This window comes from Peromyscus maniculatus, chromosome 11 (assembly GCF_049852395.1).
Source record: "Peromyscus maniculatus bairdii isolate BWxNUB_F1_BW_parent chromosome 11, HU_Pman_BW_mat_3.1, whole genome shotgun sequence".
NCBI lineage: Eukaryota > Metazoa > Chordata > Mammalia > Rodentia > Cricetidae > Peromyscus > Peromyscus maniculatus.
This window is the reverse complement of record NC_134862.1, coordinates 72,143,540-72,169,097: the sequence shown is the minus strand read 5'-3', so window position 1 is coordinate 72,169,097 and position 25,558 is coordinate 72,143,540. Positions and strand designations below refer to the sequence as shown.

At 38.9% G+C, this 25,558-nt stretch overlaps 1 protein-coding gene across 10 annotated transcripts in view; it reads left to right on the top strand.

Annotated features, from left to right (window-relative positions):
- Positions 1-272: 272 nt before the first annotated feature.
- The window catches only part of Mroh9 (maestro heat like repeat family member 9), a 59,125-nt gene continuing 33,839 nt past the window's right edge, over positions 273-25,558 (top strand). For 3 of the 10 annotated variants that reach the window (XM_042258446.2, XM_076547862.1, XM_042258441.2), the window contains exons 1-9: positions 274-403; positions 4,657-4,711; positions 5,778-5,824; positions 10,308-10,387; positions 10,959-11,094; positions 11,932-12,018; positions 14,655-14,759; positions 18,035-18,211; positions 21,839-21,974. In XM_042258446.2, coding sequence (XP_042114380.2) covers positions 4,687-4,711; positions 5,778-5,824; positions 10,308-10,387; positions 10,959-11,094; positions 11,932-12,018; positions 14,655-14,759; positions 18,035-18,211; positions 21,839-21,974 — 793 coding nt within the window. In that variant the 5' untranslated portion in view covers positions 274-403; positions 4,657-4,686. Of the gene's footprint in view, positions 404-2,001; positions 3,173-4,656; positions 4,712-5,777; positions 5,825-10,307; positions 10,388-10,958; positions 11,095-11,931; positions 12,019-14,654; positions 14,760-18,034; positions 18,212-21,838; positions 21,975-25,558 lie in introns of those variants that run through there. The other 7 variants (XM_042258442.2, XM_076547861.1, XM_042258445.2 and 4 more) reach the window with 7 other exon arrangements.

The following is a 25,558-nucleotide window of genomic DNA, read 5'->3' as shown; positions in this document are numbered from 1 at the left end:
CTATTAGCTGGAAAATAATAATTAATTGGATTGTATTTCCACAAAATCAAGTATGAGTAATGCTCACTCCACACACTTCTCAGCCATTAGATCATCTTTGTGGATCTTCTATCCAAATTGACCCAACTTCTATTGAACCAAATGAAGAATTTCTTTTTAGGAATCTGGAAGTACCCCTGAGTAGTGACACTGAGAATCAGCAACCCTGTAGATATGTGAGTACATTCTGGCCAGGTGCCACAACCATTCTAGAATGGAATCTTTTCATTCAGTTGCCATGACAGATGTCAACATTTCCAAGGAATTTCATGGTTGATAAATATCCAAAGGACCTTCCTTTTGTGTAACGGGGTTTCTCTTCACTATTTTTGTGTCATCGGAGATCACAAAGAAATTGTAGACAGTAAGTGGAGTTTCATTATTTCTGTATGCAGCCAAAGGCCTGCTTTTCCTCGTCTCCTCCTCCTCCTCCTCCTCCTCCTCCTCCTCCTCCTCCTCCTCCTCCTCCTCCCCCTCCTTCTCCTCTTTCTTCTTCTTCTTCTTTGTGTGTAGTTATTGTTGTTGCTTCATTAAAAGAAAAAATAAAACTTTGGCTAAAGTTAGGAAATCACTTCACCACAGAATCATAACAGAAAAGCCCCACAATCTGGATTGTGGAAGCTAGAAACCCAGGAAATCAATGGCACAGGGTGATATTTGATATTCCAAGAGCCAGAGAACTAGAACATTCCAGCCAATTGTAAAGGTATGAAACCAAGAATGTTAATGGTCAAAGAAAACCAGTGTCTTGGGCTAACCAGCCAGGCAGAAAACAAATGGGAAACTCCATGGTTGCTGTGCTCTACGCAGCCCTCAACAGATGGGGTGATGCCCACCCCCACTCGGAACAGCTGTATGCTCTATACAGTTCACCAACTGAAATGACGGGCTCTCCTTCCCAGAGACATCCCCACTGGCACACCTAGCTGAGACACCAATAACTCGGTGAAGCTGGCACACAAAATCTGCCATCACAATATCTACTTTCTTTCCCATCTTAGATCACTTATCTTTTACTTTGTGAACTCTGGGGGCACTTGTGTTAACTTCTAACTAAACCACCCATTAGCAGATAACCCCCAACCCCGAAAAATGTCTTCCCTAAACAGCTAAGTTCTAAAATTTTGTTTCTCTTCAGAAAACATTTTTCCCTCACTAAAGCTGGATTTCAATAAGTCAGGAAATAGAAAAGTTCATCAGGTAATGACAAACTCAAGAGACTGGATAGTTTAATAAAAGAACTAGGCATGGCGGTATGTTAGGCATGGTGGTACATGCCTGTAGTTGAATGACTGAGGCAGGAGGATTATAAGTTCAGTGCCAGTGTAAGCTGACAGAGAACCACTTTCTAAAACATCAATAATAGTATAGGTCATCATTTATTAAAATAAATCACACACATAACAAGATATCAAAAATTATATCATGGAGAAAATTCTAGATGTATTATAACTTCTTTATGTGGGAATTTTGAGGCACAAAATTTCACTAAAGTGAAGCTTAATCTATCACTAATTTCCTTTAGTGAAACATGGAAAATTTAGAAATTAAAAAGTACATGTATTCCTGTTATGGGACATAGCAGTGGAGTTGAGAGTGAATATAACAGGTCTAAAGTGAGACTTCATCCACACCGAGGTCCATGGCTACTGCCTGCAAATGATGACTTTCTCTTGGGTGATGGGAACAGTAAGGAAAAGATAAAGAGCTTAGATAAATGGAATGGAATATACTCATGGTTCAATGCTGAACTAGCAGGAAGCTAGTAAGACTGGTCTAAACAGGAAACCATGGACAAGTTATTGAGACAGAAAATGGGCAGGGGAAGGTCAATTCTACAGTCATTCTAGGGCTACCAGTAAACTAGCAGGCAAACAGTAAAGCTCAAAGTTATGGAATAAGCCTAGTCAACCATTAGTAGACAGATAGTATTGTTCAGTCATAAAGAATTATGTCATTTACAGAACAGTCTGTAGGGCTAGAAGTCATCATATTGAGCAGAGTAGGACAGATTCAGAAGACAAATATCCCAGGTGCTCTCTCAGGGCAGAATCTGGACGTTAAGACATGAAAGAAAGAGGAAAATTGCAAAAAGAAAGATCAGCAGAAAGGCAGAGGAGAGTGGGTAGCCTGTGGTAAAGATAACGAAAACATGTTATATATGCAAGGGACACCATTATGAAACCCCTTATTCTGTACAATTAAGATGTGCTAATCAAAGGTAAAGTTAACTATCAAATTCACATATTTACTTCTGGCACAAGGTGATCCTCCGTGATGCAAAGCATTTGATGCAAACGTGGAATAATTTTAAAGGAATCAATGCAGGATATAAAAAGATTCCATTAAAAATGGTGAAGTAACAAATGCCAATTAAGTAAAAATTACTTAAATTACTGGGAAAAAATGTTAAAAGGTAAATAAGTGAGATCTTTACATTTAATGGCTGGATTTTACCCATATAAAGTGAGCTTCAAAAGTAGAGATTGAAGAATTTAGAGAACAAACATTGCAACTTGGAGAAGCAGAGAAGAAAATAGAGCAAGGTCCATGTCAGAAACAAAGGAAACAGTGCCAGAAAGATAGTAAGCATGTAGAAAAGACTGGAAAAAGCTAAAAGGACGTGAAGAATTGGTATTTCACACAGAGAGAGACACACACAAACCAACATTACACAAATCAAGATAGTTAACTAAAATCTGCTTTGAATAATAGATAACAAAGCCCACCATGCCTCTAGAGAAGTTAAAGCCATCAGTGGAGACCTATACCCTCTTAAAGTTATGTCCTTAAGAGAGAAACAAATTATCCTTTGAAAATCCATGGCAAAGTTCCACACAGAAGGAAGAAAAAAGTGAACCAAGCATTGCCTCTTCCACAGCAGAGCTAAAGGACAACGGAGCAATATCTAAGAAAAACCCATGGAAAATGCAGTAGCCCAAGAATGCCAATGCTCTATCCAGTAAAGTATAACGAACGGTTCTGAACATAAGAAGAATGCAAGGGATGCAATTGCCAGGAGCTCTTCAATCAACTAATAGAAAATGAACTTTGACCCAGCAAGAAATGACCAAAGGAAGCCCAGCTATGTGCACAGGGTTTATTCAAATGAAGAGCTAAAGCATAGAGGAAGGTGAGAGTGCCATGAGCAAACGTGTGTAAATGATTTGCAAATAAAATAGTAAAATAGGAGATATAGAGGTCATATATGTGCAAGGATTGCTTCATGTTAACGGAGATGATTATTAGTCAAGTACTATAAACACAGAGGCATAGAGAGTTTATTAAGTAATTTAGTCCACTATTTTATGAGGAGTGAGAATGAGGAAAAAATAGAAGGGAGAAAATTTTGTGTTCAACTCCTATTTGGGAAGCAACAAGTTCTGTCTAAAGTTCAGAAAAATCAAAAGTAAGTCAATCATTATTTAAAAAATATAAACCCTTCATATTAAAAGAGCACATGAACACTGTCTGTCTGCCTCTGTCTCCTCTCTGTCTGTCTGTCCATCTTTCTGTCTCTTTGTTTCATTGTCTGTCTGTCTGTCTCTCTCTCTCTTTCCATACACAAACACATGTACAATGTGAAAATATAGTAAAAGATTTAAAAGTAACAACTACAAAACATAGCTTAAACTGTGGTGACATTCCACTGCATTAGTAGACGGTTGTGGATTGGATATCTATAAAAAGATATAAATCTGGTTAAATTATAACTAAATCCCAGCAATACAGTTTATAGTGGCCATCATTTACAAATGAAATCTTTCAAAAGATTGAAAATAAAAAGACAGGGGGAAACCCTACTGGAAATGGAACAGTAAGAACAAGTCAATTGAGCTTCAAGGTGGTGTATATGAATTTGTTGTTGTTATTGTTTTACAAAGAATCACACACTGAAAAAGTACAATTAATAAGGAATTCCATTATGAAAAGCCTGTTTGTAAGAAGAATCCAAGACAAACCTCAGTGTTCTTTGCCTCATAAAGGTAAAGATAAGAACTAAGTCTCTGAACATGCTAGCTTTCATTTTCATTAAGCACCATGGCAAAGGGGGTTCACAGCTATAATTAAGGGCAATAATAAGTTATCTTGGAATTAATCTAAAGAAAGAATATGTGAGTGGGCCCTACTTAGCCTCATGAGCCCTGTAATTCTCGCCCTAGTGTGTTGGAAACAAGACAGCATGGGAGGCCCATGGATAGGGTCTGTATGATGGGGAACTAGAGGTGGGTTCTAGGAGCTGAGCCACAGCCACCAAAGAGCAAGGCACAGGCCTGATGGACCCAAGAAGTGAGTTATACCAATAACCTAAGTGACCTTGGAAGAGGATGTCTGGCTTGATGAGACAACAGTCCTGGCTCACACCACTGTGGCTGGGAAAGAGGGACCCTGAGCAGAGTCCATGAAGAGCCTACACTTAGTTTTGGACCTAGGGAAACAGAAACAACTAAGGGTTGGTGTTTGTTAGGAAACTGAGTGTGCAGTACTTGGAGACCTAAGTTGGGAAATTAGTGAAAGTTCCACGTCTTATAACAATGTGGTGTCAAATGGGTGGAGTAAAACCAAACAAAAGGAAAGACCCTACTCTGTGTATTAATGCTGTGGACTCTCTTCCAGAATCATTGGAAGACTAAGTCACTTGGCAGCATGGCACAAGACACTTCAAACACAAGTAAGGCTTTGGGGACTGAACTATTGGGATAGAGGAACTATTGGAAGAGAGGGCCTGAACTATCGGGATATTTGTGTGGGGGATGTGTGCATGTGTCTCTGTATGTGTGTGTATATGTGTGTGTGTGGTATGTGTTTTTTGTGTGTCTCTCTGTGTGTGGTGTGTGTGCATGTGTCTGTGGTGTGTGTGTGTGTGTGTGTGTATGTGTGTGTGGTATGTGTTTTTTATGTGTGTCTCTCTGTGTGTGGTGTGTGTGCATGTGTCTGTGGTGTGTGTGTGAGTGTGTGTGTGTGTGTGTGTGTGTGTGCATGCATGTCGTAGGTGTGTGTATGAGTGTGTGTCAGACACAGACAGGGAGATTCAGATATTGAACCCTATCCATGAACACAGGAGATCTGCTCTTGTTGCCTAGTAAGATATTCACAGCACTTGCATGTCACTATATATTATGATAGGTATTTAGTATAAATTCCATAAGAATAGAAGTAATGCAAATTTTCTCTGGTCATATGCAAAAAATAGAAGTGGAAAACTTTAATACATACATATATATTAAATTTTCTGATAATACTGGGTGATATCTACACAGAAAACCATTTTCTGTTCACAATATTAGGAAATTAACTACATATCTATTGTATTTGGAAGAGTCAACAAGAGTTGATTGAAGCCTTATCAGGAAATGTTGCCACAATGAAAACTATCATGAACATTTTCTTTTTATAAAAATTAATCCTGGAATTTAAATCATAGATTGGATCATAGGTTCCTGTACTCCTCTGTTTAGAATAAATGCCACTTAGTATGGCACATTGTTATTCCATGTGACAACCGAGTGTTTGCTAAATTCTGTTAAGTGTTGCTCTGGACTATACATGATGAATTTATCTGTGGTGTGTGTGTGTGTGTGTGTGTGTGTGTGTGTGTGTGTGTGTGTGTGTGTGTGTGTGTGTGGTCTTACCATCCAAGTCAATACAAGTTCAGTTTTAGAGATCAGGTCTAACTAAAGTGACAAGATAATTATTTTCATTGTTCTTTACATATTCTCTTTCCTCTTTCTGCCTAGTGACTCGTCTCCAGACTTTGCAGACCACTGTGAAGTGGTACCATGTGGTATGTGACATTCTATGAGGATATTCATTAGTGCATCTGAAATCTCCTCCAAGGGGGAAAAAATCACACTCGCTGCCTCTATTGCAAACATGTAAAAGTAATACTTAACTTGTACAGTTGAAGACAACTTGGTGGGGAGCTATCTTTTACATTATTCTCCCCTATAGCATTATGTTCTCAATCACTCTCCTGAACATTTGGAAATGACATTCAGCACCAATTGAAAAGGGTCTACCCCAAGCCTACTGATTCTCCACCCACCACCACAGCCTGATGGCTCTCCAAGTCTCCTCACTCTGACACCAGTACTGTGGAAATCACCAAACTGCAGCCCTTCCCTATCATCTTGACATCACATGACATAATTTGTCTGTTCAGGAGTCATCTTTCTTTGCATCTCTCCTTTTCTACTTATCTTCTATGATTTTTTTAGGCCTTTGGACACTTTACTAGTCCTTCATTCTAGAGGACAGAGAAGTAATTATTCATTTTGTGCTGTTTGAAGTGTGTAAAATACCCACTGTCTTAGAGAGTATTCATCCATCAGTTTTTAAAAAACATAAACTGAAATACTGAACCTTTAACAAACTCTATCACCATTTTAATATCAATATTTAAGTCAAATTAGTACAAGGAATACCACAACAATAAAACGTGTAACCTTTCATAAATGGGCCAGTATAGTTATTAAAACTTTTATACATAGTTTCATTATAATCCTAGGTATAAAAAAATCACTGATAATTAAAATTAAAACATTGGTAACCATTGATAGATGAGTTGAATTTTGCTAGCCATGACATGAGATCATTTGTCAACATCCCCATCTCAAAGGAGAAAAAAAAAAACCTCATTCATTCATTTATTCAAAAGTCGCTTTAGAGCATCTGTGACATGTCCAACATCATGCTGTAGTTTTGAGATGCAACACAAAATGAAATTTAGAAAGTAGTTTCAGATAGCCTATAGTCCAGTGGAGAAGTGGATGAAGGTGTGCTAAGAAACGGCAGTAACCTATAAGGAAGGTACAGCAGGTCAGATATGACAGACACATGCTTGAAGGGACCTTCAAAATCGACCTGTGGTTAGAGAATATTAAATGGATGTTGTAGGATCAGCGAAATATCCAGCTGAAAGTGAAGTATTTCCCAGGAAGAGAATGGAGCACAGGTATGCAAGAAAGCAAAGAGCACCATATGCCATGACTCTTCCCTAAGAGAATGAGTTCTTCATCAGCAGGGATTTATGGCCACCTGTGGGGCAGAAGTGATGACCAGTGGGAGGGAGATACAACATTGTGCCATGAATGAAAAAGGAAAGATGAAAGAAGGAAACAGGGAAGGGAGGAAGGGCACCTGGAAAGAAGGAAGAAGGAAAATAAATTCCTCAGTTTCAGAGCTACAACCTCAGATTAGGAAGAAGGAAATTGAGATGGAAACAGAGAGATAGAGACCTAGGGAGACACAGACAGAGACAGAGAGACAGAGCAACCTCCCCCAGTCAAGCAACAACTTCAGGTAATACTCAGTAGGCACTCATGGTGTATGTACTAGTTTGCATCTCTGAGTGCTTAAATCGCATAATCATTCACTCCTCACAACAGCCCTCTAGGGGATGTGCAAATGTCATCCCCACTTTGAAAAGAAGCAAATATTGGCAGGAGGTGACTTGCCTGTGGTGACATAATTATTAAGTGGCAGGGCCAGTATAAAAACTCCAAGTCTGGTAGTAGAATTAGTAGCCTGGCACCAAGGCTGTTGGCACTAAAAAACAGAACACTTGCTTGCTCTGGGGACAGGGCACTGAATAAATGAATTATGATGTTAGAGACTTTAAATAAAAGAATTCAGAATTAACACTGATGATGACACTGCTTTTTTATTTAAAATTTCACATACAATGTATTTTGATTATATTTCCCCTCCCTCAACTCGCACAGATTCTCCCCACCTCCCTACTCGTCTAACTTTATGTTCTCTCTGTCTCTGTCTCTGTCTCTTGTCTCTCTCTCTCTGTCTCTCTCTCTCTCTCTCAAACCCACAAAAATTGAAATCAAAACAAACAACCAAAAATATGCCAAAATGAAACAAAAAGTTTGTTTTATGTTGGCCAACTACTCAGGGGAATTGGTCTTGCCCTAGAGTGTGGTTAATATACCAGGTGACACTCCATTGAAGAAAACTGATTTCCCCTCCTCACTGCTGGGACCTAGCTGGGATCTAGCTTGAACCTGTCCAGGTCTTGTGCATGCTGCCACAGTCTCTGTGAGTTCATATGTACATCGGTCCTGTTTTGTCTAGAAGACATTGTTTCCCTGGAGTTATCCATGACACCATTAATAACCAAAAGTGATAGGTAAAATTTTGAAATTGAAACAGACAGCCATCTAGTAAGGAAGGATGTTGTACTTCAGAGTTGCCTGGAAGACTTTTAAAAAACATCAGTGCCTGGACTTGATGACAAATATCTAGAAATGTAGCTTAATAGTCAGAATCTATATTTTTAGCCTCTTAATGCACTATAGGACATTATGAATATTACTAACTGATTTCCAAGGGCACAAGGCCAGTTGGATCCTAATTTATGAGAAAAGCCCTGGATGATCATAACTATTCAAAGACAGACTATTAGGTTAGTCCATGCTAAGGGGACAGGAGTCAGTGAATTTTTGGCTCAGTGGAATAGTGAATAGCACAAAGATGTTTAATTTCAAGATAGGCAAGTTACCACAGAGCTTCATGTTACAGTGAAGGTTGTCTGAAGTGTAGATGTTCTTTTCTCCCAGCAATATGTGGTATGCTAACAATACAGATTGCCAGAAATCGTTCCCCAAAGGTTAAATAAAATCATATTTGGTGTTGTAAGAGAAAGAAAAGGTATTTTAGAGAAAGGAGAATTGTTTCTCTGTGCCATCCAGTCCGAGTGAACTTGCTAGAGGAGGGATTAGGGAAATGTTAATGGCTGTGTCTGAGATAGAGTGCTGTGCCTGAAGGGGAATGCCACTTTCTTAGTTCAGACCCCAGTCAGGACATTCCTCTAATTTAATACCCAGGCAAGCAGTCTTGCAACATCACCACACAGTTCCCACAAGACTCAACCCTGGAGATTCAAGAACAGCATGAAGCAAATAGAGAAGAGATTTTTTTCCCAAAGTAGCAATTAATCAATTAATCAGTCATATGCATTTGCTTGTACAGTAGAGGGAGGTGATCCCATTAGAGATGTCACTGTATTATATCAGAAATAGGGATCAAGCATTTCCTTGGCCCTAAAACCAGGAATAATGCGGCAGTAGAGGCTTGGCTGGGCAGAAGAGGCTTGGCTGGGCAGAAGAGGTACATATAGGAAAGATGGGTTCCTCAGCCATCCTTTGCTGAAAGTCTTCATTGTAAGTGGCCATTTGTCTTTCTTAAGTTCTTCATGTGTTTCGGACGTCAATGCTTTGTTAGGTGTATGCTTTTCCATTCTTTCTGCCCATTTCACATGTTGTCTTTACCATATTTGGAGTGTTCCTTTTCTCTGAAGAAACTTTTCGGTTTAACTAAACTCTGGCTTGCTTTCACTTTTGTAGCTTACGCTTCATGCCACAACAAAAAGTTCAAAGTCAAGGCCAATTTCAGGGACCTTTTTCCTTGCTTTTTTTTCCCCCAAGAGTTCTATAGTTGTCATATTAGATTTAAGTATTTAGTAGATTACCACTTAATTTTTGTATATGGCACAGCATCATATACCTCAATACATATTGAGACTGACCTTTTGCCATTTTATGTTCTTGGTACTCACACCTAAGGTAGACTGACTATCTTTTGGTAAAATTATTCCTGAAATCTCAGTTGCACTTCATTGATTTTGTGTGTGTGTGGGGGGTGTGTTTTCAGGCCTACTCTCTCATTATTTTACAACGTGTTGGTACCTCCACTCTTTTTTCTCTTGGTTGCTTTGGCTAATTGGGGTCACTTTTTCAGTTTGGAAGGGAAGCATTACATATTCTTTAATCTTGTTTGCTTTGGAAGGGAAGTATTACATATACTTTAATTACCATGTTTAGTGGTTACATTGTTATGTTAGATAGTTGCTCATTAAATGGCACTTGATTCTTATTCTCTAGTGTAAATTTAGGTGATACACACTAAGACTAAACTTCAATTACCCAGCTAACGTTTCCATAGCTTGACTCTATACCAACTAGATTGCGTTAAACTTTTCAGTGGCATACAGACACACACCTGGTAAAGAGCATCCCATACAAGTTTAATCTGAAATGTTATAAAAGAATAATGGTCGGCTGTAAAAAAAAAAAAAAAAAGCCATCAACACTGTGTCTGAGTCACAAAACTTCCAGTTTTAATGCTATGAATCTTCCATTTACAATCTGATTTGCTTCCTTTATTCTCTGTAAAAGGGAGAGCTGGACATGGTGGCATGAATATCACTGTTTTGTAATTGTTGATTCTTTGGGTTTTGTTTTTTCTGAGTTCCTTAGGAGTTTAAAGCTGAAATCCTATTGGATACATACTCAACCATGCTATGTGATCAATCCATTATCTTGGCCATGAACTCCAGGTATGTAAGCTATAATGATCTATGATTTCACTACTTAAATATCTTGCAAGTGTGATAGATTTAAAACATAATCGTAAGGACTTAATTATTCTTGATTCATTCACCCCATTTCAGCTAGCTTTGTTTAAAGGGGTCTCTCTTAAGAGTTTCTGGGTTGCATTGATAAGCAGATACATTTTAAGGCTTACGGTGGGTAGGTTTCTTTTGCAATCAATTTGAAGATGCACACAATACCAGAAATATTGACACTGGCTAGGAAAAATGTGGTAATAATACTGCCTAGTTATCTGAAGTACACTGGATTTGTGGATTTGACTAGGTATGTAATCAGTTTATAACTTTTTTCTAGAGAAATATATTCTGATTTCTGAATAACTGTGTGCCATTACTTTCAGAGAACATTATTCTTTTATATTTAAAGCATCATTGTTAAGAGATTATAGGAATCTGAGTGTCACATAAAGCCCAAACTGTACCTTACACTTAGTACTTTTGTGCTAAGAAAACTAATTAAGTTAGGTTGCATTTGAAATCTTACTCACTTAGTAATTATATTCCCTTTTCTTGTCAGTTTTGTTGATCCTTTGTTGCAATTTGAGTCACAGTTGAGGATAACAGAGTTATCTTTCAAAAAGGCATTTTCCTTACCAACTCTTAACACAGTGAAATCAATTGGGAAGAACCCTGAGGAGATCAGGGACCTGCAGGTAGGCTCCTTCTTCCTTTACTACTGACAAGGTCTTGGCATACACCACAGCAAGCTACATGGTGCACCTCTCTGGTTAGACTCTCCTGCCTATGTCATCATTTGTCTATCATATATTTGCTCTCACCAGCCCATATCCCTGAAATCCTCATGACTATAAGGATTTAACAGATTGCACAAGGTTTATAGGAACATATGAGTGAAGATAGTTTGAACTAATTGGTTCAGCAAGACAAAGGAGCTTGTTGGGAAGTTCTGAAAGGGAAGAGAGAGGCAGACACAGAAAAATGCAGAAACAAAGAATCCTAAGATCAGCAACATTTGTGGTTTCTGTCTTGTCCACATTGTTACATGGTGCATGTGAGCCCTTAAGATGGAGCTGCAGCTGATGGAAGATGCTGATGAGTAATAGAAGATGCTAGTGAGCAATGCAAGATGGTAGTGAGCAATGGAAGATGCTAGTGGGCAAACTAAGGTGCTAGTGAGCAATAGAAGATGCTAGTGAGCAGTGGAAGATGCAAGTGAGCAGTGGAAGACGCTAGTGAGCAGTGGAAGATGCCAATGAGCAAAAGAAGGTGCTAGTGAGCAATGGAAGATGCTAGTGAGCAATGGAAGATGCTAGTGAGCAATAGAAGATGCTAGTGAGCAATAGAAGATGCTAGTGAGCAGTGGAAGATGCTAGTGAGTGAGGTCTTAGAGGCAGAATTGCCCCCTCCACCCCTTTCTTATCTTAAGTTTACGAGGGAAACTAGGATGCTTAAATGCAAAGCTATACACTTTTGGTGAAATTTAATTGAAGGCTGGCTGGCCAATGGCATGTTTCTGTTTTATATTTCAGAGTTTATATGAAAATATTTTCAATGTATATGAAGATACTCTTATTATTTTAGTGTCTAAAGACTTCTACAAGATACAGATCTTAAAGGTAAAAGCAAAGCAGATGGTTTTGTTATAATATAAACAGTTTAGCACATTCTGTTTATTTCTAATTGGCCATAGTTGTCTCTCCATCTAGTACTGGGAGGCTGGAGTGTTTTTTTTTTCTAGACATTCAATGATGTGAAATTACTCACAAAGTTAACCATTTCCTTTATTTGAATTATTAAAAGATTAAATTTGGGGAAATGGTGTTAATGGCTACTGAGAAGTCAAGCCTTCTGTGGAAATACGTGGGTGTTGGGGGTAGTAAAAGACCAGTATTGTCCTAAGCTCTCTTCGAGTCTACAGAACAATGGCAACTCTGTGATGATGCCTGTTTGTGTTCGGTCCCACCACTGCTGGAGCTAAGGACTCTGTCATAGTTTGATTTCTGTAGCTGTGATTAAACACCTTGACAAAAAACAGCTTAAGAGAGGAGGGGGTTTATTTGACTTACAATTGAAAGATATAATCCATAATTGCAGAAAAGTCACCATGGTAGGAATTCAGGCAGCACACCATACCCAGCAATCAAGAGGAAAGAGACATGATGAGCCCTTGGTGCCTGCTTGCTAGGCTGCTTCTGCTCAGCTAGTTTTCTTTATTTATACAGTCCAGGACCACCTGCTCAGGTAATAATACCACCACAGTGGGTCGGATCTTCCTGTGTCACTCAACAGTCAGGACAGTTTTTCAGACACACCTAGAGGCCAACCTGATTTAGGAAATTTCTCCACTGAGTCTCTCCTCACAGGTGATTGGAAGTTATGTCAAAGTGACATTTAAAACGAACCAGCACACATGTCCACGTACAGTTTACCTTCATGTATACCACTTCCTGTACTGACTCCATTCACCAAGGTTCATATATTCACTTCTCAATTCCCCAATGCAAAAGTGTGGAGCACTTTAAGAGTTGGGGGGATCATGAGAAGTCTTCCTGCAGCAGTTAAGGCCACTATCATGAGACTAGGTTCTTGATTAGAAAGAGGGAGTTGTCTCCTTCTTTCTCTTTCTCCTTCGTGCTCTTCCCCTTCTGCTTCCCACCATGGGATGTGCAGTAAGAAGGGCCCTTGATAGGTAAGTGCTCCTCAACTTGGAACTACTTCATAGCCTCAAAAATTATACGAGTTTCTAAGAATACTTAAAGTCCTTTACAAATCACCTAGTCTCAGATATTCTGTAATAACATGAAATGGACTTAGATAGAAAATCAGTACCAAGATATAGGACTGTTCTTATAACAATACATAAATATATGAAATCAGCTTGAGAAGTGGATAACCAGGGTGGAAGAATTTGGAGACAGCAGCTAGAGAAATTCTCTGCTACTATGAATGGAAATTTAGAATCATTGTTGTGGGAATCAGAAGATGAGCTATAGCAGAAGCCTAAATTTTCTTATGGACTACTTAAATGATCCCAGTCGGGACACTGGTAGAAAGATGCAAACAAAGACCATGAAGTCTCAGAGAGGAGGAATGAGATGCTGGAGACTAGAATAAAAGATAACCTTGCCACACAGCTATGGAGATGTGGAGAAAGTATGCCTGTGTTCTAGAACTTGGAGGAAGGCAGAACTATAAAATCCTCTTCTGGAAGGAGAAGTTAAGTTGTCAGCAGCTCCATTTCATCTGATCCTTTCCCTTTTGGAACTAGGCTATCCAGAAGAAGAAGTTCCTAAGTAGTAAAGTGTCCATTTCACTACATGGCTTCTTTTGGTCAGTTACAGTAAAAGAAGAGGAGGAAAACAAGATTTAAATATCAAAGTTTTAAATAAAAGTGCCGTAGAATGTAAATATCTAAGTAACTCTTACCTGGGCAAGTATAGCAGCTTGGGCTTGAGAGAGAATGCTAATGAACTGATCAAGTGACTGCTCACTCAAGAGATTGATCTGCACAGGAGAAAGCCAGGTTCTGTCCATCTGGACAATGGGAAATGGATCCTGAAGGTTTTTCAGAGATCTTTGAGGCAAGCTAGGTCCTCAAGGGCACAGTTTCTGGACAGGTACTTACAACATTAACTGATCTGCATCAGTAGGACACTCTGTCCCTCAAGTGCCAGCAAACCATACCTCCACTGTCCTGGCTAGGACTCAAGCAGGTCTAGGTGTGGCTCCATCCACATCTCTGAAAGGTATGAGCCATGAATCTTAGCAGTGTCCTCATGGAGGTAGTTCTGCAGGCACATAGAACCCAAGACACTATCTCCAGAATATATAAAGCAAGAGGCGGAATAATTCTGAGGTAAGTTGACATTTCTGGATCAGATACCATTTCAGTACTCTTTTAAAGGTGAAATACAAATACTATGCTTCTCAAAGGGAAAGTGTGAACTTAAAGAGGTGGCATAACATCATATTCTCATACAAAACCTTTAATGATACTGGGAAATTTTGGATTAGAGTGAACATTGGTAACTGTTGAATAAATTTAATAAAACACAAATGTGTTAGCATAATAGTGGAAGTTGTACAATAGTTGGAAGCTGGGGTTTTTGTTGCGATTTTAGATAAACTGAGGTCAAATTTGGATTAATCAGTAGATGATGTTGCCTGCCTTGGTAAAGTTGGAAACTACAAAGACAAGCCTTTCAAAAATGGAAATACTATGGTTCTAAAATAGCTGTTATGTTTCCAACAGGAAATGGTCACCTGGATGAGTGAGAATAACCAGTACCTGCAAGAACGAGTAATGATGGTCATCACCAAAGTGCTCATCTTTGCATCCAAGAGAGTCAAGAAATATGTAAGTCACTGACTTCAGAAATTCTACTTACTCAAGACTGAATTTCTAGAGGTCTGTTTGCCAGGTCTTAGGTCTTGAGATCACTGATGCTGGCTCAGTGCCAATGGGCTAGGAGGCAGGGATGTCTAGAAAGTGTCAACAGCCTACATGACTGTGACTCAATTTGAGCAGTTATTGACTAACTGCATTCTACTCTATACACATACAATGAGCATGTTAAAACCCCAGATTTTTGCTATTTAGACTTTTCTCTGTTGAACCAGTGTTATTTGTAATGTCACATATTTCAGCCTCATCTTCTTTCCTGTTTTCTAAAGTATTTTTAAACCTTTTTATTTTAAATACATACAACTAATTGTGGGGGGTCTTGGCAAATACCATGGCCCATAGAGTAACGATCCACATGAGGCAATAAGGAAATCCAGTTCAGCACTACTTAGTTAGTTGGTGTTGGTTCAAGCTTCTAGAGTCTGACTCCAATCAGTTATTGTAAGCATGTTTAAGTACAGTATGATTTGAAAGGAAGTTTCCTGGTGTAATACAATCCTCTATGTACAAGAAGGCATAATTATATCAAAACTCTTCTCAAACTACATGTCCTTTCTTCCAAGAAGATGGGTTGTAGAGTAAAGCTACCTATATTATCGTAAGGACCTTGGGAAGGATCTGGTGTGGTCTTGATCATACAGATAGTATAGATATCATTTAGGCTATTAACCACCTCTAGTACTCGTTGTAGGAGCTAAGGGGAGCCCCTGGTTATACAGATAATGCAAAGGTCACCTAGACTATTAGCCACCTCCAATCCTGCTCATGGGAGCTTGGAATAATCTGCCTGTACAGATGTAGATTGCCAGGCTATTACCCACCTCCCTTTCCAGCCTTCTGGATAGAAAAACAGGTTATACATATTTTTCTTGAAAAGACAATCCTGGGTGTTTAACATTCCTGGTTCTTGTAGTGCTATCTGTGAGTGCAATGACTTTTGTGTCCCCAATAACGAATCCTTGAGTCCCTGTGCTGTGCACCACACTAAAGTCTACACCTTCCCTTACTCCCCTCTTTACTGCATTCTGTCCCTGTCAGTGTGATATGTGTCTGCTGGGGGATGCTTTTCTATATGCTGTGAATATATGTTGTCCTGTTGGTTAATAAATAAGCTGCTTTGACCTATGGCAAGGCAGCTTAGAAACAGGTGGGAAATCCAAGGACAAAGACAGGAAAGAGAAAGGCAGAGTCCAGAAAGACGCCAGCCTGCTGCCTAAGGAGCCACATGCCAGCAGACCAGTATAGCCACGGAACACGTGGCAAAACATAGATTAATAGAAATGGGTTAATTTAAGATATAAGAGCTAGCTAGCAAGAGGCCTGTCATAGGCCATACAGCTTGTAAATAATATAAACCTCTGAATGGTTATTTTATAAGCAGCTGAGGGACCACAGGGCTGAGTGGGACCTCGGGACCAGGTGGGACTGGAGAGAACTCTGACTCCATGTGTCCTGTCAAGATGTGTTTATTACCTTGTTTTTCTTAACTACAGTTGCACTGTGTTTACCTATGGTTCTTCATTGGGCTTGTAAACATGTCCCATTGATATCTCAATATGTGTAGCTTTATTTCACACTTCTAAATATGCTGTGTGTGTCATGGTTTGGGTACATTGTGATGGATGTATCTTACTTTCCAGTTGATGATTATCAAGGTGTGTTTGAATGTTTCTGCCTTACATAATGCAAAGCACTGTGGGCAGGTCTATCCGGACATACTTAGTGGAGTAATATTAGGAGACAGGCATGAGTGGGTAAGGGTCATTAAAACATGGTTTGTATTCTTAGAGAGTCCATTTCTCACAGCTTCACAAATACTGGGATATAATTAGACTTGATTGCTGAATTTCATATGAAAATTGAAGAGATGTTCTAATTGTCAAGCTTTTCTGAAGCTTTCAGCTTTGAATACATCATTGCCACTTTCTCAGAAACCTCACACTGTGAACATTTCCCTCTTGGATGCTTATGTCAATATTTCCTTTTCTAATTTATCCTCTTAAGTAATTTTCAAAAGTCAAGGGTCTAGATACAATAACTAGATGCCTCTAGCTGGTGAGTCTCTCATGGGGTTGCAGTTCAGCTCTCAGTCTAAAGGCTGACTGAAGTTAAAGGGAATCTAATGTCAAGCTCACTGAATTGGTCCTTTGTTGATTTTTATATATAAAACATTTATATATAGTCTACTAATGTTCATTTAATTATTGATTAAGTTCTTAGGTTTAAGAATAGTTCATCCCTCATATATTTTCTGTGCTCCTAAAACATGTTATCAACTCAGCAGTTATTTGATGCCAACTGTTTATCTGCTATCTGTTCATGCACTTCACTCTGAATTTTGATATACTCCATGAAGCCACTCCCAGGGAGTAGGTCAGACATTTGGAAGTTGTCTTTTGTGAACATTCCCTTCTTTTTTTTTCTTACTGTAGCATAGGACATGCTCCTTTTCTCACAGGACACTTCAGGTGTGAAAAATGTAATCACACACATTCAAGTGTGACTCCCAAGCCACACATGGTTAGTTACAACAGATTGGGCAAGTCCAAATAGGATGACCAAGTACTGCGGTGGTCACTAAAGGCCACCAGATGGCAACACATCAGCATTTTTCAGAGCATTGCTAGCTACCCAACTGCTTGTTTTGGTCTTGAGAACATAAACTTCATTAAATCAGCTTTCTTTTAAAAATAATGTCTTAGAAAAATAGTTAGGTCAATGAAATTTATATATAAACATATATATATTATATACAAAACAATTATATATTTATAAGTATGCATATATATAGTTACATACATATAACAACATAATCCAAACTACTGTTAATAAATTAAAAGCTGGGCTTCCCACAGGCCTAGTATGTCTCTCTCAGTATCTGGCACAAAGAATATTTGTCTGTTCTTTGATTACACGTGACTACACACTCTGTGCTACAGTATTGTCCAGATACTAGATGGAGATTTTTTTTCTTTATAAACCACCCTTGTCTAGGTAGACTGTTGAAGAATCCTGACAGCCACTTGTGTCTTATTTAAAAATACCTTTAAAAATGATGATTCCCCTCACATGATAATGTAGAGAAGCTCCCCTGCATCCCATGAATACCTGTTCATTCCGTTAAAGGAGGCAGCTTCTTATAGGTGGAGGCATGTGAGCTAGCAATGTTATATAGAGCTACCAATAGAAAGAGTGTTTCCATCTCTGTTCCTTTGGTATCTTTAAAGATAAATGCACTGCTGCTGCCCTCCTACAAGGACCAAACCAAGAGAGGAGAGACGATAAGACACCAGTGTGTACAAAATGACCAAGGAGAAGAACAGGTCCCATCAAGTTCAAGTGAAGCAAAGTTTGCTCTTGGCAAGGATAAGTCAGGGAAAAGTCAAAGGAAGAATGTGGGCCAGGTCTTATGTTTTTGTTATTTATTACTGTGTAGCACATTACCCTGTTTTGGATACTGTCTGTAAACTACATAACCAATTTAATATTAGTAGCTTTAGACCACAAACCTATTTATCCAACAGTTTCTGTGGTTCAGGGTCTAGGTATAATAACTAGATGCCTCTGGTTGGTGCGTCTCTCATGGGTTTGTAGTGCAGCTCTCAGCCTAAAGGCTGGCTGAAGTTAAGGAGACTCTAATGTCCAGCTCACCAAACTGGTCCTCTGCTGGTCTTCATCGCTCCTGATACAGGCCTTGCTATAGCACTGCCATCATGGACTCTTATCCCTCTGCAGACATAAGCCGAAATAAACTTCCTTTAAAAAGTGGGTTCAGAACTCTGAGCTACAGCTGGCACATTGTCCACATTTACCTCCTTCCTCTCCATTGTCCTCACAAAATGACAGTGCTCTAATTCCTTAATGTGTGTATATGCAGCAATGAAAGGAATCAGTGGAGGGCCTTCACTGGTCAACTCCCAGAAGGCAGACTAAACAAAAAAATGATAACCAGTACACCTAACAGAGGAGCCCATGGGGTCGCATCCATGAGCGCTGGGATGGCACAGCTGTAAAGGGGACCAGGGGAGTCTAGAGCCAAGAAACAGAAAGACAATGACTTGTATGTGCTAATCGAATGGATTAAATGGAAACTTATGCTAAATACTAGGCAGGCCCTCCCTTAATATAAATGAAACTCACTGGTGGTCACATGTGAAGATTCCCTTTTCCCTGAAAACCTTCGATAAGCATTTTGAGGGGGGAGAGGAGCCTTAACTATTCCAAAGCAAAGTACCTAGGTGATGAGCCTTGCTTCCAATTAAAACCCCCACCATGAAGCATTATTACAATATTTTTTTTCAATTTTAGAATTTTTTGACAATTTCACACACATATACAATGTATTATATATACATATATATGTATACATATGTTTTATATATGTATATGCCCCTATGACTCTCTTACCATCCTCTCCTCTTGCTCACCTCCTTACATAGTGGTCTCCCTCGCACTTTGATGCCTTATTATTTAGTTCATGTCCTGTGCAGGAAGCCAAAGCTGCTGCTTTCATGATTGCAATGGCTATGGCATATTAAGAAAATAGTATTTCAAAGCACTCCTCCCTGTCCTCTGGGTCTTGTTATTGCGTCTCTTTATTTTCCAAGAATTCTTGGGGCTTTGAACAGGGTAGGGAGTGGATAGAGATGTGCCATTTAAAGCTGGGTTCTCAATGGTCACTATTCTTAACATACTTACCAGTTGAGAGTCTTCACATTAACTGTTGCCTGCTGCAAAAAGAAGCTTCTCTGAGCAAGACTGAGAGAAGAGCAACTATGCAGGCATGACAAAAATATTTAGAAGACAGTTTGGCTACATGTCTTCTTAGCAACACATCAGTGCTGAAGATTCCCCTTAGGGTCTGTGACCTCCTTCATCATAGGCATTTGAAAGGTCTATAGTACTAGGCATGTATTTCCTTTTTTGGATAGAGCTTCAAATCCAATACAAGTGGTTGGTTACACCCTGCACCAGACAGTCATGCTATAATTTCACCCATGGGCATATCTTGCCTGATAGATCAGTAAGATAGATCTGTAAATGTCTGCAATAAAAAGGGAGAAGGTAGAAATTTGATCAGGATTCCCTAACTTTGGTAGCAAAGCTACTTTTCTCTGGGCCTTTTCTTCCTTGGATAAATTTTCCACGAGAGTGGAGCATATCCTGTCAAAGTTCTCAAAAAGCCTGATGGTCAAAAAGGCAAAACCGTGATTGGCACCCATCTGAAAGGACTGTGTGCAGTTTAACAACCTGCCTTCTTTTTCTCTTGGCCAATCCTAACTAATGCCCTGCTAGCAATCTAGACAGTCACACCTACTATGCTAGATTCTGTACAGCTAATAGAAATTACCATCAGTTTTCATTGCAAGCATAAGCACTCAAAGTTACATAAGTTACATCCACATGTTCATGAGAAAGAATAATCAAAGAGCATGAACGGCAAGAACTGTAATGCATATACCCTTATGGTCTTCCCTGTAAACAACTGGTCCCCAGCTTCAATGATCTAAGCTAGGAAGTATTTCTTTATCATGTCCAACATAGAAATTTCCACCATCACCAACCCTTAGGATCAAAACACAGAAGTGTTCCTTAAGATCTTGCCAGTCAACAGAATCAAGAAGCTTGATAGGCTGAATCAAGGAGCAGAACACCCAAGGGAGAAGAACACATCTCCCTAGAACTAGGTGGGTTCTCTTACCTGCTTCTAGATTCTGGGCTGTAGCACTCATAAAATGAAATGTTCCAGGATAGTGTCACACAATAGTGTGGGTGAAAACAGTTCAAGAACACCCAAAGAAGAAACAGATTTATTTTGTCTCCCCTTCTCCCACTCTCAGCACCCCAATTCGACTATGGCCTTGGGTAACTTCACAGAGACTCGGGGAGGACAGAGACAGAGAAATGCCACAGAAATGGTAGAAAGAAAGAGAGCAGGCCTTGGGATCTTTCTAGAGGGTGCATTTGGAGTTTAACCTCTACCACCAACACCTGCCACAGCAAATACTAAAATCGTCCATCTGGGATAATAATTCCTCATCTTGGTAACAAGAAATATCTTACGACCATGCCACTATTGCACAAGGCTATAGACTGATAAAGCAGTTTATCTTTTAAAAAACACAACTATATCCCACACACTGATAAATAGTTCCTATCGTCATACAAACACACACCATCCATCTCATTTCCATTTATGACCCTGTAATTGCACTTAACTCAGCCAGAAAAATTACTCAAGACAAAAATCGAAATACTCAACTAGCTAATGTGTTAAGGAAGGTGTAGGGGGAGATGCATCAACTGTAACAATACCTTGGAAATGGGAAGCACAAAAGAAAACTTCACATTTCACTCATATAGTCATTTAAAGCATTTAACATAGGAAAATTGGAGCTTTCCAATAGTTTGAAATTCTTCAAAACTTCAGACCTGAGCTGAACACTAATGGGAGATGCCTACAGGTCTCTGCCCATCACTGTCCCACTCCTCCATAGAGGCATTTGCTACCTACCAATTCCTGCCTGGATTAGGAAATACAAACTAAAGTTGAATTACTATTATCTCAAGCAGCCCCCTAGGAAGTCCCCCACATTGTCAGTTGTCCCTACAGCACCTGAGACAAAGATAATGTTTGTTTACTTTCATTTCACAATACAGGAAACTGAGCCTCAACAGCAGAGCCCAGGATCTGTGTACAGGGTTTTAAGACTCTGGGTCAGTGGTTCTCAACCTTCCTAATGCTGTGACCCTTTAATACAGTTCCTCATGTTGTGGTGACCCCAACAATAAAATTATTTTCATTGCTACCCCATAACTGTAATTTTGCTGCTGTTATGAATTGTAATGTAAGTATCCATGTTTTCTGATGGTCTTAGAGAACTCCCGTGAAAGGGTCATTCATCCCCAAAGAGATCACGACACATAGGTTGAAAATCACTAAGTGGTACCCTCCTACTTAAGAAGATACAATGCAAACTTAATGTTGACTGTACAAAGCTAACGCACTTTCTCCCTTGTTTTCCGATTAGCCAAGTATTGATGCTCCATGTTTAGGTCTCCTGGCAGCAGAACTCTCACTTTTGTGTTCCCATGAAGATCCCTTAATCACACAACAAGCAATCACAGGGATGAATTACGTCCTCAAAATTGCAATGCATCAGAAGTGTAAGTACAGCTCACTATGTTCTGTTACTAAAAAGTTGCTCTAATTATTTGACTTTTGAAGAAGCCTCTATGTCTACAATTTATTTGTAAACCCTACCCCAAGATATGTGACCTTAATTTCTAAAATATGACTTTAAACCTTACTTAAGCATTGTCGAGAAAGTTTTCTAATTAGTAAAAGCTGGTACTTCAAGATCTTTGCAGCTTCTAGATCTATTTATGTTTCTTGGGGTTGTGTTGAACATTGATGGAGGGGACAAGGATGGCAGATAATGTCAGGAAGAAAGAGGAAGGATAAATTATAGAACTGAAGCATTTAGAGGAGGTATGCCCCCCCAATGGTTGTTAAAGAAAAATATTCAAGGAGCTAGCAAAAGATAGACTGAGTGCCCAAACACCTAGAAGCCAGAAATTAGAACCTCATAACTCACAAGTCATGCAGAATGATTTTGTCTTATTAGGAAGAAAACTATCCTTAGATTATGTTATTTGCCATTTTAGATTTTAAAATACAAGCTAATAAGGAGAATGAGTTCCAAATACTTTAGCTGTTCACCAGAACACACCTGAAGCCTACTTCTAAGAATAAAAGCATTCCAGTATTCAACAAGATAAATATAAGAATGTCCAGCACCCAGTAAAACTTACAAGGCAGCCAGGTACAGCAGTGTCCATCTCATCCTTTAGAAAGTTTATGGAAGAGGACTTTGAGGTCAAAATCAGACTGGCCTGTACAGTCAGATTCTGTCCCAAAGGAGAAACAAACAAGAAAAAAATCAGTCATAAAAAGAAAGTAAGGGGGACCTTAGGATGACTGTGGCTTATAATAAATTTTGGTTTTACTCAATTACTAAGCAAGCCTCAATGAAACATTTCACTATTAAGATACGAATTTATACTGTATCAAGCTGATAATAGAAACATAAATAAATAAATAAATAATAAAAATAAATAAATAAAAAGAAAACAAAATTTGAACTATTAAAAAATGTATTTTGCTAATGTAAAAAGGAGGGAACTAGGGGCTCATCATTCCTCTCCACATTCTATTTTTTCCCTTGTTTTATATATTTAAAATTTTTATTGGTGGATTCTGATGGAGTATCCACTGCAGATAAGCACTGGAGGGCTCCTGTTGCAAATCACCCTCTGGTGCGATGGAAGGATCTTTCTACTGGCACTTGGAGGGGACCCGATCTGGTGCTGTTGTGGGCCCGGAGTTCTGTTTGTGTCTTTCCTCAGGACAATAAAGTTTCTCTTTGGGTTCCTGAGCACTGTGTGCCCTGTGGCTGCTGCTGAAGCCCAACATGGCAGAGACCTATTGGGCTTTCATGAAAAACTCTCCCCTTCTGATGACAATGGGGATTGAGAGCCCAATACGGCCAGCTTTGGCAAGCATTAATGTAAGCTTAGGAACTGTAACCATGTAGTTGGATTCTCCAGAAGAGCTTAAGTTGTGATGGGATCAAGAAAAATGGGCTTTTTTGGTTTGTGTTCCTGGAGTTGTGTCCATGCCAGTGGATGCTCCCACACTCCAGAAGAGAATTTGACATCGCTGTTGCTGTTGTTGCTGTTATAGCAGTGGCGGCCACCACTGCTACTGTTTCCAGGATTACCATTTCATAATTGGTTACTACAGCTAGCATAGTGGAAACCCTGGCAGCAAAAGTAGCTACCACAGTTAGTTTATCTTTCACTCTATTGGGCATGATAAATTTAATTCAATAATTATATACATTTTGATTGGTTTTGAAAGTTATAAATTTATAAACTCAAGCTCCATTTGCTTTTGGGATACCATCTTACAAGGACTCCAGTTTGCAGTAAGGCTCGTTAAGGAAGGGAATGGCCCAGTTGCCTTTTGCCTACTGGCTATGGGTGGGTTAGGACTTCTGTTGGTCTTTTCTGTGTTGAACACACAGATTGCAAGCCAGCACCACTTTGAGATCTTTAGCAGCAGTTAACTCTGCAGCTCACACATGATTGAGCCTGTATGATAATGAGTATTCAGAGAGGGGTAGTGCCTGGGGGGCACTCACCAACCTAAGACAGAGTGCCTGTGTGGCCTGGGCAGGGGTCTCCATGACGGGTAAAGTGACTTGCTGACATCCCATGCAACCTAAGTCAGAAGCTCATTTTTTAGTAAAAGGGGGGACCTGTAGGGCCCTGGCTCCCGTTTTGTGTAGCTCTTACTTTGCTTGCTGGCCTTGACCTTGATGTCCTCCCTATACTAATTCCCTGCTAGTGTCCACCCTCCTGAATGCTTAAGAGAAGTTCCTTATTTGTGTATCCTGCATATTGGATGTTAACAGCTTAGATGCAAGATTGTAAAACATCGGTAGCGAACTTCAGCCATTTGGGGTTCTCCCATTGTGCTGTAAGCCTCTATTTAAGGCCTCCTCCCTCCTTCAGTAATTTGGCATTTGGCATTCTGCTGAGGTGAATGACCAAATAAATAAATAAATAAAAACAAATAAATAAGAAAGTAAAATACAACCCACTATGAGGATAAAAATCAGCCAAAACTTATCAAAGACTGCAATGGATAATATAACTAGTAGAGAGAGTCATTAAAAACAATTATCACAACTATATTTTACTTATTTAAAAACTTTTTAAAAATGTAAGTAAAGATACAGAAATTTTGAAAAGACACATAATGTCCCACTACTCAGGAGACTGAGGCAGGAGGATCATGAGTTTGATGTCACATTAGGTTGCATAATCCAAGTGGGAAGAAAAGAAAGAGAGAAAGGGGAAGGGAGGGTGAGTAGGAAAAAGAGAGGAAGAGAGGAGAGAGAAATCCATGAACTTATACTGAATGTGTAGAGGACAATAGACTATGTGAAATGAAAAACACTTGGGCAGGAATTAACAGCAATTAAACACTGAAGAATAAATGGTCTGTGAGACTACAGCAGTAGTAATTATCAATGGTTAGATAGAAATAAGAAAGACTGAACAATAAACAATGACTAAATGATGTAAATTTCATAAAAGCTACAACTTATAGACCTAAAAAGTTGAGTAAAGTACAAAAAAAAAATAAAGGAAGCACAATAAAGACACATTTAAATTAAATTATTTATCACCAAAGATAAAGAGAAAATGTTAAATTTGAAACCAGAGGAAAGATTTATTTATGTATAATAGATTTCTCATCAGAAACAATGGAAGTGTGAGGCAATTAAACAGAGAAAGAAAAGTTATCATCTTATTGTTCTCCTACCACCAAAAACACCCTTCAAAAGAAAATTCATTGAAGATACTTTTCAGATATGCAAACATTCTTTCCCAACAGATCTACATTTTAAGAAATGTTGTAGGAAACCCATCAAGAAAACACAGCCAAATAATGTGAAATTTTCAATTTTTTCCCCTAAATGAAAGAATAAACTACTAGAAATTGAAACCATGTAAATAAATATTTAACATAACACATATTTTTCTCTTATTTAAATCTCTTTGAATGATAATTATTTAAGACAAGGATGAAAGTAATATAAAAGCAAAGTGAATGAGAATAAATAAATTAAAATTTGAAGGGAAGAAACATACCAATACTTTTTAAAGATTTTTCTACT